Source organism: Phaenicophaeus curvirostris, chromosome 1 (genome assembly GCF_032191515.1).
Source record: "Phaenicophaeus curvirostris isolate KB17595 chromosome 1, BPBGC_Pcur_1.0, whole genome shotgun sequence".
Lineage (NCBI taxonomy): Eukaryota > Metazoa > Chordata > Aves > Cuculiformes > Cuculidae > Phaenicophaeus > Phaenicophaeus curvirostris.
Genome location: NC_091392.1, coordinates 176,299,254 through 176,317,942, shown reverse-complemented (window position 1 = coordinate 176,317,942; position 18,689 = coordinate 176,299,254). Strand labels below are relative to the sequence as shown.

The 18,689-nt window shown below is 41.0% G+C and overlaps 1 protein-coding gene and 1 long non-coding RNA gene across 3 annotated transcripts in view; one reads left to right on the top strand and one right to left on the bottom strand.

Annotated features, from left to right (window-relative positions):
* Positions 1–2,280: 2,280 nt before the first annotated feature.
* Positions 2,281–8,210, top strand: LOC138733638 (uncharacterized). The gene is made up of 5 exons (XR_011339435.1): positions 2,281–2,700; positions 2,812–2,971; positions 5,597–6,856; positions 7,225–7,303; positions 7,712–8,210. It is a non-coding gene; the product is annotated as an uncharacterized lncRNA (long non-coding RNA).
* A 2,922-nt stretch (positions 8,211–11,132) lies between these two features.
* The window catches only part of NAA16 (N-alpha-acetyltransferase 16, NatA auxiliary subunit), a 64,335-nt gene continuing 56,778 nt past the window's right edge, over positions 11,133–18,689 (bottom strand). For both annotated transcript variants that reach the window (XM_069880749.1, XM_069880756.1), the window contains exons 15-20: positions 17,936–18,129; positions 17,053–17,161; positions 16,470–16,568; positions 15,723–15,866; positions 13,173–13,270; positions 11,133–12,913 (exon numbers count right to left, since the gene is read on the bottom strand). In XM_069880749.1, coding sequence (XP_069736850.1) covers positions 12,713–12,913; positions 13,173–13,270; positions 15,723–15,866; positions 16,470–16,568; positions 17,053–17,161; positions 17,936–18,129 — 845 coding nt within the window. In that variant the 3' untranslated portion in view covers positions 11,133–12,712. The remainder of the gene's footprint in view (positions 12,914–13,172; positions 13,271–15,722; positions 15,867–16,469; positions 16,569–17,052; positions 17,162–17,935; positions 18,130–18,689) is intronic.

Genomic DNA, 18,689 nt, shown 5'->3' with positions numbered 1-18,689 from the left:
TACAACGTCCTTTCAGGTAGTTGTAGAGAGCAATGAGGTCACCCCTCAGCCTCCTCTTCTCCAGGCTAAACAACCCCAGCTCTCTCAGCCGCTCCTCATAAGGCCTGTCCTCCAGCCCTTTCACCAGCTTTGTTGCTCTTCTCTGGACTCTCTCCAGAGCCTCAACATCCTTCTTGTGGTGAGGGGCCCAGAACTGAACACAGGATTCGAGGAGCGGTCTCACCAGTGCCGAGTTTAGACTAGACATAAGGAGGAATTCCTTCGTGATGAGAGTGGTGAGGCAGTGGCACAGGCTGCCCAGGGAAGCTGTGGCTGCCCCATCCCTGAGGGTGTTCAAGGCCAGGTTGGATGGGGCCTTGGGCAGCCTGGGCTGGTGGGAGGTGTCCCTGCCCATGGCAGGGGTGTTGGAACTGGATGATCTTTAAGGTCCCTTCCAACACAAACTATTCCATGATTCAATGATCTAGTGGCTTTCAAACCAAGGCCCAAAGACAGCTGCAGATCCATGAACAAATTCTGAGGCATTCACAGAAAACAGGAAAAAAAAGAAGGGCAAATTTACTGGAAGCATGTTGAAATTCACAGTACGTGCAGCCCCATATGCACATATGCAGAAACTGGAGCAGCAGAAAATGGGGAATTTGCAAGTCAGAAATGGCTGAAAAGTTCTGGGCTCATAAATTCTTTTTTTTCATTACTTCAATGATCAAGAGTGCCATAAAATATCAATCCTGTTGAGGAAGCACCATGTTCCCACAGTTAAAAGCAGACCTTTTGTGAAATCTCATCCCATCTTCACACTGGTATTGGTGCTAGACAAAAGCCGGAGTGATAGATCCCTGCCCATGGAGGCAGCCTGGAGTTTTGAACTCATTTCCATGAGTCTTTTAATATTTTTCAGTCTGTGAAAATAATAATTCCTTCCAAAACTAACTGTACCAAATGGATCTAAAACCTGGGAATGACAAAAAGAAGCTCATCGTTGCCAAACTTCTAGCTGAAGGAAAGGAGGGGAACCTAGAATTTAGACAGCTGTGGAAAAGAAAAATGAGAACTGCCAGTGGATGAAAAAACACAGGTGCCAGCCAGACTGACACACAGGGAAAACCAACTCCTTGAGCCACAGAGCAGGAATAGACCAAACATCATCGGTACAACTTGTGTCCTTGTTCAGTGCATCTCAACCCTGCCCTCAGGATTCTTTTTTGAAGTGTGAGACAGTGGTTGACACTCCAGTCTATTTTCTCCTTCACACCGCAAGTGCTTACGTGAGTGAATTGCTAAACTTGTTTGGTAATGAGGACAGCTGCCTAATTAACGTGTGGCTGAGATGAGCCGTGCATTTTACATAGGGTACCTAACTACCATCAGAGGCGTAACAACCTGCATTTGCTGCCAGCCAGGCTAAATAAAAGCCTGTGACCTGTAGTTCAATCCATTAAACCAGTGGGAAGAGTGAGCGACTTACAGCAATATAATTAATCCTGAAAAACTGCCAAAAAAAAAGTCTTTTGCCAGACATCTTTCACAGGACTTCCCTTCCTCTCCTCCCAACCTTTTCTGTAGACCTTAAACCTGAACCTGGTCTTAACTGCAAACTAACAAAATTTCTTTCATTTTTCTCTCGCCCTCTGACTCCTGCACAGTGGATGCAAATTCATGGACCAGTTTGCTGCCAGCTGTGACAGTGGCCTTGCAAGTAAAGCAGATCTTTTCTGCTTGTCAAATTACTATCCTAAACATGAACACAATATAGACTGTGTGGTTTTCTCTTCCTCTGTCTCTGGCTAACATGAGGCAGAAGCTCTTGGAGTTTTGAGTGGATATATTGAAATAAGTTATTTACTCTGAAATGTGTTTATGGCAGTTTAGATTTAAGCACTACTGTTGCAGCTGGATTAAATGTCATTGAAACCGATAGGTGTGATTGTAACCTAGATTGACATTGCTGGAAGGGACAGTTCAATGTCAGGTTCTGTCCACAGCAGGGATATGCAAAACTACTCAAGAACTTGAAAGTTGTGGGTCAAAGGACTTTGAACGTTGCATGGGAAAGGGAGAGGCATTCAGGTAAGGAGAGGGAGGGTAGCGAGTAAATAGGAGATAAAGAAGTTTGAAAATAACTCTATTGGATTCTGTTTGGTGCGATTTTTGAGAGACGATGAAAGGAATGTCACTTAATGGAAGGTATGATCATATTATCAATCTGACTTGAGGCAATAGTAATTTTGATGCCGATCTGCTATTATCTCCAGCTGCCTTCTGGTGGTTTCAGTTTCTAAGCATTTTTCTTGTGCATGAGCTGACTTCTCTTTCAGAGGAACATAACTGGAAGACCAGCCGAAAAGCACTGCGACTCCACAGGAGACACATAGGTGCCAACCAAAGGCCTGGACCTGAAAATATGAAGATGGTCTTTTCTTGTTTGATTCTTCTCTACTCAGGAAAGTACTGTCTGCATATTCTTGGTACTCCTGTGTTTCTTCTTAACATTGGTGAAACTTAAGCTAAATTTTAGCTGTTTGAGTCAAAAGTGACAGCTGCTGATAACCTAGTTCCCGGTCACATTTGCACGAGCACTTCTAATGTCAAGCTGCATGATAAGTCCTCTTCTTCTTTTTCTAACTGACACTGCAAAGGAGCAACTAGAGAACAAGCAAAGAGAAGTGGTCAAAAAGCCAAGGAGACAGTGAGAAAAATGTAAGCAAAGGGACCACGGCAGCAACCCAGGAGGGGTAGAGAGCCTGGCGACTGGAGTGCTGTTTAGCAGCTGGGAATGAAGAAATTGCTTCCTTTTGACTCTATTTTCAGGAAAACAAGGCTCTGCATGTGTCCTGTGCATGGGCGGATTGCACATGAGATTCTGCGTAAGACTGAGTGAAGGAAAGAGTTTTTTCTTCTTCCATCAAGTTGTCCCCACAGCAGAATTCATCTAAAAGAGTCCAGTAGCAGTAAAATTCAGTTTGAACAGGTAACGGGATGGGGGGGAAAGGTAAAAGTATACATATGAATGCAATCATAGAATCATAGAATCACCAGGTTGGAAAGGACCCACTGGATCATTGAGTCCAATCATTCCCATCAATCACTAAGCCATGCCCCTCAGCACCTCGTCCACCCGTCTTTTAAACACCTCCAGGGAAGGTGATTCAACCACCCCCCTGGGCAGCCTGTTCCAGTGCCCAATGACCCTTTCTGTGAAGTATTTTTTCTTGATGTAAAAGCTCTATTTTCCGTGTCATTAGGCTCTGGGCTCAGGCTCAGAGCAACCCACTGTTTCTACCTTGACTTGGTGCTTCTGCCACCACAGCAGGGTAGGGTTGGTACAAATTAATATGCTGGATCATGACCTGGAGAAGCCGAGTTCTTTACTTTCCTGCCAGTTTTCCTTCACACCTTTCATGACTACCACGCCATTAAGAAACTTGCACCATTTCAAATGCAAATTGTGGATAAATTGAGGAGTTAAGATGGCTCAATACTGTGCTTCTTCAAAAAAACGGTAATTTTGTCAAGAGGAGACAGAATGTTGACTCAGCAGTGGGTGATTACATACAAGAAACAAATAGGAATTAGGGCTTAAGAAGCTTGTACTTAATGAAAAACACCTGACAAATCACACTGAAAACAGATTTTAAGTCTTGTGAAGTCAAACATATAAAGGAGCTCTTACGTATTAAATGATAAGACCTCTCTCCTAATTAAGCTCCTGCATAAATAAAATAAAAGGCAGAGATATTTTCAGCCAGAAGTATTTTACATCAGTGCTATTTGCTCTTACTAAAAATTATGCATTTTGTACTGTTTCTGTCATGGTATTTCACACAGCCACGTACACGTAGCCTGTTTGGCTCAGTCATCTCGTACATCACATCCAAAATTTTTGGGGGATTGTGTGTTTCCAGAGCCTTAATCTCATCCAAGAAATAGAGATTCTAAATGTACATAATAATTACAATGATAATAAAACATAGTTGTGGCCAAAATACCTGTCCAAAAAGATACTAACCTAGACATAAGGAAGAATTTCTCTAGATATAAGGAAGATTTTCTTCACAATGAGGATGGTGAGGCCCTGGCACAGGTTCCCAGGGAAGCTGTGGCTGCCCCATCCCTGGAGGTGTTCAAGGCCAGGTTAGATGGGGCCTTGGGCAGCCTGGTCTGGTGGGAGGTGTCCCTGCCCATGGCAGGGGGCTTGGAACTGGATGATCTTTAAGGTCCCTTCCAACCCAAACTTTTCTATGATTCTAACCACATCCAAAGAAAGATGTTTCTTGCCTGAGAAGAATCCTTATTAGGTTTTCCTGGGATCACTGAATATCCTCTGGGTTTTGTGGTGGCTTCTTTCCTTTTTAAAAATGTACATGGCTTTCCATTTGGTCTATTTTACTTGACCTTGTGTGACTAAACCAATGCAATGTTTTTTCTATCATCCAGAAGCATTTTTCTCTTTTTCACACCAATCTCAAGAAGACTCAAACTAGCGCAGCCACAAGAACAGGGGAAGTCAGGAATGGCAGTGGGTGCAGGATGTCATTCTCACCCATCCTACTGAAGGCAAGCTACTGAAGCAGGCTGAAAAAATCAAGTCTTACTCTCCCTCCCATGCTCTTTTGGCTTTAAGGCAGAAGGAGGCAAAAGGAGAAGCCAAAACCACTTGTTTGCTGAAAGCATGTGGTTGCATATGTTAGAACAGAAGTGGAGTTCTTCATTTATTTGTGTTGCAGGCGCGCCAGTCATGGACCGGGACCCCACTGAGGCTGTCACCATACAAATGTGGAACAAAAGCAGTAATCCTTGAGCTTTGGTTAGCCAGTAAATCACCCTCCTTTAAGGGATGAGGATTTGCATATTTATGGTTGGGGAATAACCACGCTTTACTCCACTGGAGCCTCTCTTGTTAGGAGTGCACAGGGGGTTCTATAGATGGGAAGAAAAGGATCAGTGTTACTTTCAGTGACCACAAACTGCATACAGCTTTTTCCTCTGACTAAGACAACTGCATTTCAATTTAAGAACAATTATTAAAAGCCCTGGGTTGTTTTTTTTTTTCCATTTTTCTCAGCCCTGAATAATTTTTGTGACAAGCCACAGCAGCATCGTGCCTTCCTCACAAATGAAAGTTAAGTAAACCATGCTCTAATTCTCCCAGCTGGAGGGAGGATCCGTGACAGCAACTTCTTCCATATGCTCATTTTCTATTTCCAACTTTTAAGGAACAGGCTTTCAGAATTGCCCACTCCAGGCTGCCCAGCATGGATTTACTAGTTATTTTTCTACAGCAGAGGCTTTGCACACAAAACTTGAGTCAGAGAATTTACACAGGAGGCCAGCAGTTAAAAGAAATAACTGAAAATGAAGTACCACAATAAGACACAGGCTTTGCCACTATAGACACTTAAAACCCCAGTTCTGTACATCCAGTCTATCCTGCCGTGGTATTGAAAAACATACGTATTATGTTGTTGTATCCAGGCTTTATTTAGGCCATGAGCCTTCCTAAAAACACACCCCAGAGAGCACGCACCAACTTAAGAGTTGCATGGCATTGTACCAGGCTCAGCACTTGACACAGACATGAATTTCTTGTTATTAGAGCCAGTTAACAAGCCCTCAGCAAGCAGGAGACAACAGACGGGAAGAGGTGAACAGCAGAGACTGAAATGGTGCATGTTTTTGGAGAAAAAAAAGGTAGTCAGATCTCTGCAGTCAATTTGTGTCATGGTAGGTCATAGAATCATAGAATCACCAGGTTGGAAAAGACCCACCGGATCATCGAATCCAACCATTCCTATCAAACACTAAATCATGCCCCTCAGCACCTCGTCCACCCGTGCCTTAAACACCTCGAGGGAAGGTGACTCAACCACCTTCCTGGGCAGCCTGTTCCAGTGACCAATGACCTTTCTGTGAAGAATTTTTTTCCTAATGTTCAGCCTAAACCTCCCCTGGTGGAGCTTGAGGCCATTTCCTCTTGTCCTGTCCCCTGTCATGCACCTGGTCAGGCCAGCACAGCCACCAGCCACTGTGGTCCTCTTTACTCAGGAAGGACACGGCTTGTGTTAGGATGGGCCACGCTACAGCTGTGGCCTTCTGGGCTGTGAGCGCACATCACTGGATCAAACTCGACACGAGCTGGCAGTGTGCGCTCACAGTCCAGAAGGCAAACCGTGTCCTGGGCTGCATAAAAAAAGCATGGTCAGTGAGTTGAGGGAGGTGATTCTGCCCCTCTATTCCTCTCTTGTGAGACTCCATCTGGAGTATTGTGTCCAGTCCTGGAATCCTTAACATAAAAAGGATATGGAGCTGTTGGAACGGGTCCAGAGGAGGACTACAAAGATGATCAGAGGGCTGGAGCACCTCCCATATGAGGACAGGCTGAGAGAGTTGGGGTTGTTCAGCCTGGAGAAGAGAAGGCTCCAAGGAGATCTTGAAGCGACCTTCCAGTACCTGAAGGGGCTACAAGAAATCTGAGGAGGGACTGTTCACAAAGGCTTGTAGTGATAGAACTAGGGGCAATAGGTATAAACTGGAGAGGGGCAGATTTAGACTAGACAGAAGGAGGAACTTCTTCATGATGAGAGTGATGAGGCACTGGCACAGGTTGCCCAGGGAAGCTGTGGCTGCCCCATCCCTGGAGGTGTTCAAGGCCAGGTTGGATGGGGCCTTGGGCAGCCTGGTCTGGTGGGAGGTGTCCCTGCCCATGGCAGGGGTGTTGGAACTGGATGATCTTTAAGGTCCCTTCCAACCCAAACTATTCTGTGATTCTATGTCGCTACAGGCCTGTTTAGTTTTTGTTGCCTCTAGGTCCCAGAGAAGTACCTTGAGGATTCTTCAGCATTGACAAGGGACACAGGTGAGCGCCGTAGTCCTGAACAGCACAATAACAGTGACACTTCTACACCAGTTCATGTCTGGATGCTCCGCAATGCCTGAGCTACCCACAGTACATGTCCTCACCACCTGGACTGGCACTCTGACCCCTGAGCAAATGAATCATGGTTTCTTCTATGGATCCCAAAGGAATAAATTTTTCCATGGCAAAGCCAACTGCTTCTGTCCATTAGCTTGAATTTCCCTAGGACAACAATTAGGCATGCAGGGAATGTTATTAATAGAAATCAAAAATCTTCCAACCCCAGCAACTCTCTGAGCTCATTTCAAATGTAATCAAGTGTGTAGGAGAACTAAAACATGATGAACATCTCCTGTGACACTTAACAGGTTCATTTGGTGCCTGATGCCTCCTGTGGATCCCTGGGTTTCTTTTGCACTACTATTTACAGAGCCAGGCCCCAAGCAGGTACAGTTTGCTCACATTTATAGATACGTTTTATAACAGTTTAGTACTTGTGGTATAAATCCTGGTCTTGAACTAGGACTGCTCTGTGTTAGGCACTGCACAGGGGACAGGAAGGCAGCTTCTGCTCTGCCTCTCGCTTCCTGGTTTGTTTTAACTTTGACCACTTAGAATACAAAATCAGTCCTGGAAATACCATGTGTTTCCTTTTTCCACCTTCCTGCATACCTAGAATACTTCTAGGAACTTCTCAAACCCAAACCTCTCCTTAAGCATTACCAGTGCATTCTCAAGTACTTTGTCTAGACTTGAAATACGTTTAAGCAGCAAAGTCTAAGCAGTGAGCAGACAGCATATTTAGTGGAGCAAAGGCTAATCTTCAATGCCAATCCATTCTGCTTCTCTTCACAGCAACCTGAGGAGAGTAAGGCAGGAACAGGGTTGGCTGATGCTCTCTCTCCGCATAGGAAATGGGATCTCCCAAAAGGTGCTTCTGACCACTTGTGGACTCAGAAATCCTCTCCCAGTGTCTCTGTTTTCAGATGGTATGAAATGAGTCAAGGCAACTATGCTCTCAACTTCAGAACCCCAAATCAATGTCCACAGAGAGTTATACGAATAAGAGTCTAACTCAGCACATAGAAAACTCCTATGACCTCTCTCCACTGCCTGAAAGAAAGAAGATAAACCCTTTCCTATGCTCTTACTACAAAACCACAAAACACCTGAAAACAAACAAGACTGCGGCCTGTCCTTACTATGAGAATATTCTGTATGCAAGGCTTCCCTCTAGTGGAAAATCCACAGACTGACCACTTTTCATTAACACCTGCAATTTCAGACCTGAAAACAGAACTGTCAGAACATCTCATGTTCTTGAAACAATAAATGGGAAGTGCATTCACATAAGAGAACATGATTACATTTGAATCTTTTCCTCACATTTAAAGCTTGACCTCTTCCTGGCTGAGGGATTCATTATTTGGAAAGTCTGGAGGTGCTAGAGCTGAAGAGATGTAGGAAACTGCTCCTTTTACTGTTGTTGCTAATTCTAGACTAAACTTGTTGCCCATATGAATACTAAGTACAGGGTTTTTCTTTAGGGCCAAGGCGTTTGGAACAAGCTTATTCCCTGCAATGGGAAGTTTGTCAGCCTTAGGGTTTGCCCTCCTGCCTGCTTGTGGGAGCAAGAGAAGGTCGAGGGGACACACGTGTGTGATGGCAGCAGCACCACAGGATCCTCCGTCAGACTGGATGTTTGGTCAATAAAACATTTGCACAATTGGGCTTGTGCAGGGATATGCAATAGGGATTTGTAAAACAAACTTTTACTATAACTTAGAGCAATCAAAATTAATGCATCGATAAGTGCCACATCCAGACTACATAAAGCATTTAGAATCATAGAACCACCAGGTGGGAAAAGACCCAACGGATCAGCAAGTCCAACCATTCCTATCAAACACTAAACCATGTCCCTCAGCACCTTGTCCACCCGTGCCTTAAACACCTCCAGGGAAGGTGACTCAACCACCTCCCTGGGCAGGCTGTTCCAGTGCCCAATGACCCTTTCTGTGAAGAATTTTTTCCTAATGTCCAGCCTAAACCTCCCCTGGCGGAGCTTGAGGCCATTCCCTCTTGTCCTGTCCCCTGTCACTTGGGAGAAGAGGCCAGCACCCTCCTCTCCACAACCTCCTTTCAGGTAGTTGTAGAGAGCAATGAGGACTCCCCTCAGCCTCCTCTTCTCCAGGCTAAACCCCCTAGGATCTCCAGTAGATCCAGACCAAGATGCCCAGCCACATCAGCAGGTTCCTGTGCAAAGATGTGGGATTTCCGACCCACAACTGGTCAGTGTGGATAAGTCACAAGCAACGGTGGCTCATGGTTCAATCTGCTGGCAGTGAATCCCGAGAGGTGGCACATGCTCCACCCAACAACACACTCGCATCACAGTTGAAGCTGTCTCAGAGAGTTGCTGCTCCTTCCCCTGCACTGGTTCTGGCGATTGGTTGATGAATTTGATTCATTAAACACCAGACATGAAAGCAGTCAAAAGGCTATGATGGGGTGACCAGTGCAGTGGACACGGGTAAACCGACAGATATGATCTAGACTGCTGTAAAGCCTTTGACACAGTCCCCCACAACATCCTTCTCTCTAAATTGGAGAGATATGGATTTGATGAGTGGACGGTACAGCGGAAAAGAAATTGGTTGGAGAGTCATACTTAAAAGAGTAGTGGTCAATGGCTCGAAGTCCAGATGGAGATCCGTGACAAGTGGTGTCCCTCAGGGGTCCGTACTGGGACCACTGCGGTTTAGTATCTTCATCGGTGATATTGACAGTGAGAGGGGCAGATTTAGGCTTGACGTAAGGAATAATTTCTCCACCATGAGAGTGGTGAGGCACTGGCACAGGCTGCCCAGGGAAGCTGTGGCTGCCCCGTCCCTGGAGGTGTTCAAGGCCAGGTTGAATGGGGCCTTGGGCAGCCTGGGCTGGTGGGAGTTGTCCCACCAGAGGGGTGTTGGAACTGGATGATCTTTAAGGTCCCTTCCAACCCAAACTATTCTATGATGATTCTAAGCTATAGGGCGAGACTGTGCTGGGGCAAAGGAGAGCTGGGGTTCTTCAGTATCTGCCACCTCCACAAACAGACTCAAGCTGGTTGTCTGCAAGTTCTTGATGTTCTGTGATGTTCTGTGACGCACCTCCTGGCATGTCACATTTGCCACAGGGAAAGAGAAGTTTAGGGATGGGACAGTGTAACAAGAATGATAACTGGCAGAGTGGATTAAATTACTTTTGAGATGACAAATCAAGTCAAATTGCACAGAGGGGAAAAAAAGCAAGAAAATACCAAAAACAAGAATGAAAAAGTGTGAAAGCGTGGAGCTGGGCCAGCTGATGCACTTTAAACACTGAAATGTGAAGCATTGATTCTATGACATGTAAACACTGTTTGCATTTATGTATTCTAGCACAGTTCCTCTGGGAAAATCGAACAGGCCTGTCAAGTTTGATGCCTCTTCTAATTCAAGTTACTGAAAAGACACCAAATCTGTTGAGAACATTTTAAGGAAAAAAACTGTCCCGTGACATCCATTCTTCTTATTTTCTGTTTCCTTCTCATACTACCCCACTCTTTGCAATGGTCTACAGGACTGCCAAGCATCTGCAATCTTAAAGATCTTTTCCAACCTAAATGATCCTAAGATTCTATTGTTCCAAGCAGTTTACACATGTGGTGACAGCCCTGAAGAAAACGCAGCAGCTTATGCCTCCAGCAGCTTTACGAGAAAACCAGACCACACAACAGGTGACAGAAGTAATCAATTTCTACATCTTCAGAATTCTCAAAAGAGCTCCTACAGTTCTTTTTTACCTTCTCACCTGCAGTGCTACAGCTTCCTCTGAAGGCCTGGATCAAACCTCTACCAGGCTGTCATACACTATGAAAGATGCCCAGCTTAGCGCTGAATGTCTTCACTTTATGTGGGCAGATCAAGTGCTTCTAGGGTAAAGCTGAGCCAAAACAACCCCATTATGGTTAACTACCTCTCCCTGCTTGAGACATCTTTGAGCAAGTTGTTCCACGGCAAATGGCATGAGGTGAGTACGTAAGACAAAAACATCTCGCTGTATTTCTCAGGGCAGTACATTGCTACCTACAGAGATACACATCTCGGTGTGTTAAACACAGTGATTTGTTTTCCTCAGCTACTTAGTTTGCATTAAACCAGTGAATGGACAACTGAATGGAAAAAAACCCTAATGACTGCGATGGGCTGAAGTTTGATGTCCACATACACAAAAATTCCAAACTAAAGGCAAGTGTGTACAAAATAATTTATTATAGCATAACATATGTTGGCAATATTTTACAGTGAGTTTTCCATTCAACAATTTTGAATCTGAACAGATGACACAGAGGAGAACTTTAATTAGTACAGTTTATTTGTCTTAAAATCCCCTCTTCATGAACTCATACCTGCCTTTGAGGGGCTAGTTAATATTACTGAAATTATTTACATTGCAGTAAAATAAAAACAAACCAAGACTGAATGATACCATAATGGTTTCCAGAAAACAGGTTCTCTGCACAAGCCACAGTATAGTTATGTTTCGATAGCAGTTCTTATAGAGTGTAAAGCTGTTGCATGTAGCCATTCTGTCCAGCAATACTATGCTTTAAATAGGTATATTAAATTTGGACTTCCGTTTTGATGTGCTGTATATTTATTGATTCACCAGAATACAAAATAAGAAAAAGGTTCATTGTGATTTGTAGTTAGCCTCTTTCTGCTCCCTTAAATAGTTTTTAAATGTAAAACATATTTCTTAGATACTATTGGCTTTGCAGCACCTGAAGCAACAGTATTTAAGCATGAGAAGTACTGGAGTATTGGCCGTAAGGGGACAACAAAGACTTTCAATTGAGGTAATACAGTGAACTTAGCAGTGAATTTTTATGAAGTAGAGAAGAACTGTATTCCCCTTTACTGTACCTTCTGCATTTGACCAAAATTGGAGCAGCTTTTTCAACTCAAGTGTCAACACATGACCAGATGGGGAGAAACCAGAAGGAAAAGGAGGAAGGGGAAGATGGAACAAAGGACAAACAACAGCTTCAAATTCATTAGGTTTTCACAGGGAGTTGCTTCAGGATATTCAAATTTAAATATGTTAAACTGACTGAAAACTTAAAGAAACAACATCTATGGAACACAAGGTAGAACAGGTTTCAAAAAGCCTTTTGTTTTATTTATAAACACAAACCTAATCTTCATATCCATCAACACCAGCTCCGGATAAGGGACATGCCTGACAAAAACATGCAACCCCCCAATGCTTTCATTGTCACTGTCCTTCAAAAGGAACCAAAAAGACCAAAGATAAAAACAAATTTAAAAAAAAACCCAACCCCCCCAAAAAAAAACAAACACAGAGAAAAACCCCTAAAGAATAGTAAAAGATGAAGAGGGCAATTCAAGCAGCACTTCAGTCTTAATCTGCTAAAAATGCTCAAATGATAATTTATTAACAAGATATGATCACATTTATCTGTATATGTAACAACACTTACGTGAAAGCAGTCTTTAACATCCATATGTTTTATGAGGAAGGGCAAATGGATTATTAAAAGACTTAAAACTGTACAAGTATAAACATGAAAAACGCTGATTAAAGATAACGTTTACATAAATACTGGCAGGTTTTTTGGGGAGAAAAAAGAACTAATAGCATACTACATCTCATTTAACTATCCAAATATTTTGTTTTATACCTGTTAAAGATATTAAAATACAACCTGGAAAAGTAACCCTGATCCGTATCCAGCCAGCATGTAATGAGTCAGAGTTTTGCACACGTGTGCATGTAGGTAGACACACACACGGGCTTGCACAGACTACTTCAAATTTCATTAGACAACAAATCGTGGTTAATGGCTGTATGATTCACAGATGCAATGTTGCTATCGTCCTCATTTGTGGCAGGCATAAAAGCAGACGTAAAAGGAAACAGTTTATGACATGCTGCTTGATATTCTTCACATCGAGTGTGGCAGCTTCCAAAACTGCCATCAAGCAGTGCCTCAAAAACCTTTGTTAATGTCTAAAGAAACAAAAGTAACAGTTAATAAGTGTGATTTACAATTGTTTTATTACTAAAAAGATGTATTGTTAAGCATTACAAATCTGGGCAAACACAGGTTCTCTGTTGGTATTTAGGTATCTTATAGTTACTTAGGGAAAATATTTGAAACCTTGTTCTTTTACCCAATTCACAATATATGAAACACGTATGTTATCCTGCAGTTAAATAAACATTTAAGATTGGACATATTTTTGGCTTTAAATACTATATCTTTTACCTTCACATTTCTGTCTCTCATGTTTTTATCCAATCTAGTAGCAACAGCAATTGCCTTTTCTTGTCTTGACTTGTCCAGGAAATACATCATCTTTGCACCTTATCACAAGAAAGAACGTGACATTTAGATAATAGTGTTCCTAAATGCAATATCGCATATACAGACACTTGGAATCTCACAACTTAAAAAACAATGTGAATTAGGACTGCTTACGAGTTTTAATAAACCATATTTGCCTTCCTTATTTATAGCTTAAAACTAACAAAACTAAAGCTATGTGGAATTTATTAGAAGCATATGAATTGAGCAAGACATGAGATCTGCTTCTGGGAAAATGAAATGCCTTACTTTGCTGAAGACCTGTCAGCTAAGCAATACACATAAAAGACTATGTTTGATGACTAAGCCCTTCAAATCAGCAGGTTAAATGAAATCCATCCTACAAACACAGAAGTGAGCAAACGACATTTTCTCAGAGATATTTTGAACTCTTTTGAAAAGTGCTGGAGGTCAGTAAACAATACTGTTACTAAACAATTGTGAAACACTGTCCGGAATAAATTCAGACCAGAATATGTCCACAAAGCAGAAAGCAAGGCCAAGCTGTCTGCTAACCTGGAGCTGAGTGAAATTGCTTAGGTGTAAAGGAAAGAAAAGGGCGATGCAAATGTGGTGCTTTGCCTGGACTAGACTACACTGGTGAGAAGACAGACATTGCATGAATGCAGCCTCTTGGACCACAGATGGTTTATCAAAACTAGTCTGGGCATCTCTCCAAAATACTGGGTTGCGCCTAGTATCATACCTGCCATAATTTAAAATATCATCTTAATGAATGTGTAGGCATTTTGCACACTTTCCTTTTCCCATATACAAAGTCCAGGCCCACCTCGCTCCATAATCTACTACAATGAACAAAAAAAGCTTATGAAATCATTGTACTGAAAAAGTTTAAAAACCACATTGAGTGATTGTCTCTTCTCGCTCAAATAATTTCCCCATGTATTTAATTTGTTTTCCTAATTAAAGAAAGTTTCCTAGTTCCTACTGCTTTTTGTATCCAGAAGGTTCAGAAAATAAACTGTTAGATTGACTATATTTGGGGTTGAGTCATCACTGTCAAAAATCTTAGTAAACTTAACCTAGTTACATTTGTTTAAAGTCAGGGAGACTATGGTACAGAAAATGAAAGGGGATTAAAATTCCATATACAGTTTTTTACTAGCAATCAACATGAGATAAAAAAAGTTTGTAATCTCAGACTTGATTTGGGTCTTTCAGACCTTTACATTTTCAAACACAGTGACTAGCAGACGCTAAGGTCCATTGATTCAACTTATGGAGCTTTTACGCATTTAAGCCCCTCACTTTCACTGAATGTGAACACTCACCTACTTCAAAGGGGTCCCTGACAGCTCTCTAACATGGGTGCCACCACTCTCAGTGATCTACCTTGGGCTCTTCTCAAAGGCACTGAAGATGCAGACAGTGTGAAGCCAAACTCAGAAGTATGACAGCCTTAGCCTGTACAATTACTATGACAAAATGACTACTCTCTTCCGTAATAATGAAGGACCAGAAAGTAGAAACCAGAAAAGATCCAGCTAGATGCCCAGCAATCACATCTTAGAATCAGGAGCAACTGCCTGACGACATATCTGTACTGTAGTTCCCAAACCTTCAGCTTGCTCATAGGAAAAGGAGTGCAAGCTTTTCTCTCAAGATTCTGTCCTGAAATGGGGATCTTTTAATGGCCTCTAAGTTAGGGGCAAGTCACCTAACCTTCCTTTGCGAGAGATTAACAATCTTCTGAAGCAAATTTTCTCCAGTGATTCCAGACAGACCTTGGGAAACTTTTGCAAACTAGGTGGGATTAGTACTGTTCAAAGTATTTAAGCACCTGATAAACCTACACTTATTTTTGTTTCCTAATTGTTGGAGAGGTGTTTTGTTCTCTCCTCTACTAGCTTCTCAGCTGACGAAATTTTACTCCAAAAATTTCTGTACTCAGTAGACGTGACAGATTTCAATTCCAATATTCTTTGACTTCACTCCAGCAGCTCCTTGTAGCCCTTCTACACAAACAGTATGAGTGTCATATTTCGATGTTTTAATTGTTGACCACAAAGCAGAAAAGCAAACATAGCATAACAAGTTTGTAGTTTTTATTGGTGTTGTTGCTATGTGGCAAAGCTATGAGATGAGAAAACAGGGAAAAAAACATTGCTTCTAATATAAAGGATTATTTGGTTTATATTTTCTCATCATTTTGCAACTAGAAGCTGGAACTAGAGGGATGACCACACTTCCATACTTGAATATCTGCAGTAGCTTGATCAGACTTTTTGGAGGCAAGAAGCAGGTTCCTTATGCATCTAATAAAAATGTGAATGAGTTTTTAGCATGGTAAAAGCAGGCAGAAAAAAAACAAAAACAATATGAACACGTTAATTTCTAGCTCACTGGAATTTATGTATGATTTATGGACTGCAGATGAAGATTCTGGACTTAAAACATCTCCTTTTCAAAAGCATAAAATCTTAAACAAACCTGACAGTTGGTGCTGAATGGAGGTAGCATTGTGTTTGAGAAATTCTTCATTAAAACTTTCCAAGTTTTTATTAACAAAGATTTTCTGCATTTCTTGAGTTAGGACCTTGCTCACAATTTCTGGGAGGTTACTATGGTCAGATACTAGAAGGGAGAAGGTAAGAGAGAGAGAGAAGCAAAAAAACCCATTTAAAAAACTGTAAAAAAACTGTGCGTAACCATGAACATCACTGCTCAAACTCCCATATTTTTTTTTAAATCTGGGCACATAAACACAAATTTCAGTTCAAAACAGTAGTACAGGTGAACACAAGCAGCACCAATGCATTTAGAGATGAAACATTCATAAAGAGCTCCTGGTCATGTAAACTTTCTATTGCCTAAAGTCGCAAGCTCACAATGCATACTTAGCTTCAGTCAAAATCTCTCTCCCATATATGCCTCTTGTTTTCTTAAAACCTAAGAGTTTCAAGGCTCTTTGCAATACCTAGTCTGTGAAATGGATCCAAAGCGAGTTATTTGGTCCACCTGGTGGATTAATAGAGGAAGGAGCATCATGCAATACATAGACAGCACGCTGCACAGCATGACCTGTGTTTTCTTGGGTATTACCATGGAAAAACTATTTCTTGTTCTACGTATCAGTTTGTGTTTCAAAAGTATTTATATATTACAAAAATATGTAGTTATTCTACAAATACAACTTCCTGTATCTTACACATACATACATATTTCCTACACACATACCAGCTTTAGAGAATTTAATCAAGCACTCGTGTAGCCAGGGGTTATTACTGTTGATAGCAAAAGCTCTTTTGACAGACTGTAACATTAACAGAAACTTTCCTGTGGGAAGGAGAAAACACAAAAACATATCAAGATTAAGAACACACAGCTTTGTATCAACTACTGCTTTCTTTAGTAAATCTAGTATAAACATTAGAAACATCAATGCCTACACAGAATTAGAGAGGAGATTAATTTATTCCCATTCAAATTACTTAATAACATAGAAATGCCTGCTGCTTGAACTCTGGCAACACTGCATAGATGGTATTATTTGGCTTTGTTTTCCCCTAGATTATTAAAGATTAAACTGCAAATATCCTCATACAGCATTTATTAGTATATAATTCAAATTATTCTGCCCTTAGTGTTTGTTTTAAGGGTGGCTAAACCAAAATGCTATTTCTCCTATTATTACGTATAATGTAAACCCCAGCTTCAGTCAAGTAAATAGCTATTCCAAACTGTTTCATATTACGCACTGATAACACACACTGAAGGGTTAAAACTGTGAAGTAAAAAATGAAATTATGCAGCACTTTACCTTTTCTAAAGTATATTTCAAATGCTAATAAATGTGTTTCTATGTCATCTCCAATAAGATTCTTAAGTGGTATAAGGAACTTAATGGCTTCTTCTAATGGATTTTCTACCTGTTGTAATAAAAACAGAAATTTAAAGTTTAAAAGAAACATCAAATAAAACCCATCAAGGGCAGCTTCTGTTATTCAGAGCATTTAAATAATCAGAGCCCAAAGGTAAGCTGTAGACAGCTTTCTGAATTAAAGTGAACCACAGTATTTTTATTTGAACAGCAATATTTAAGTATTTACCTATGATTTTATGTTGGCAACGTCATTACCAAATCTGAACTATTTTTTGTTTAGTTTAACTTTCCCTCAAGTCAAATATTCTTTCCTTTTCAAAAAGCTAGACCCCCTCATTCAACAGTATTTTACTCAGTGTTGTAATTTAGCATTTAGGAAACAAGTAAACACAACCATCTTGGACAACAAGCTTAAGCTTTTGAAGTTACTGTGCTAAAGGAGATAGTTCTTTGTTCCCAGAGAAATACTGTCTCTTCAAATTTTGTGAACAGCAAACGCATTTCTCTTAGTTTTGCCTCTATTCCCTGTATGTAAACCAGCGCTCTTCAGGCAAGAACCATCTTTCTCTTCATCAATTTTAATAAGGTTGGCCTAGTGTTAAAAAAGCTTACATTTAAAGAAAGTAACAATATTATTAATATAGAACTTGGGTTGATTAGAGGAAAAATATTGCTTTAGTGTAAACAGAGGTAAACTTTGGTATCTTCGTATGCAAAAATGATTTTTATTAAAAAAGTTTTTAGGATAACTTGATAGTAATATCATATTATAGGTTTTTAATGATAATCTCATGAATTTAATATGAAAGATCATGCTAACCCTTTCCAGTTTTTCAGGAATGAGCTCTTCCCTGGGTCCACTAGTTTCCTCCTCCTCTTCATCTCGCTTTTTCTTTTGATTCTTCTGTTGTCGCTCTCTTTCTGCATGTTTTCTTTCCTCTTCAAGTTTTGCTTTCTTCTGTGCTCTCCTTTGCTTGCTAAGCATTTTCTTCAATTCTTTGGCTGAGAGATTTTCTAGATTAAGGTAACAAAGAGATAACCTCTATTAAGAGTACTTAATCTTGCTTCTCTCAAGCAACACTCAGATGTGCCACATAATTTTACAGCTATTTCCACAAATTTCAATACTCGCCAAACTATCACTATACAGCCCAACATTACTGCTGGATTACTGTTTACAGCTTAACACAACACATGATTTTCCATATTCTCTCTTACATAGTCGTTACAGTAACCTCAACTATTTGAGAGGTTGACTACAAAGTTATTGCACCAATGACAGCTTTTACCTTAGAAAACAGACAATGGTGTTCAAGGGTAATGGTAAACTCCAATATTGACTGTAGCTCAGCTTCCTTCTAATGCTAACTAGAAATATCCAGACTGATTTACACTCGATCTTAAAAAAAGCTTGTTATATTTCACCTGTGTCTGAACAATATACAGCAGTGATAATTGTATTGACTTTTTGCAAGTCCATGATATAGCTAAATGGATGCAAGCAGAAACTGATATTGTTTGGTGTGAGGAAAGATAAAATACTGTGGTATGTATTAGCAGGACTGTCATGTAGA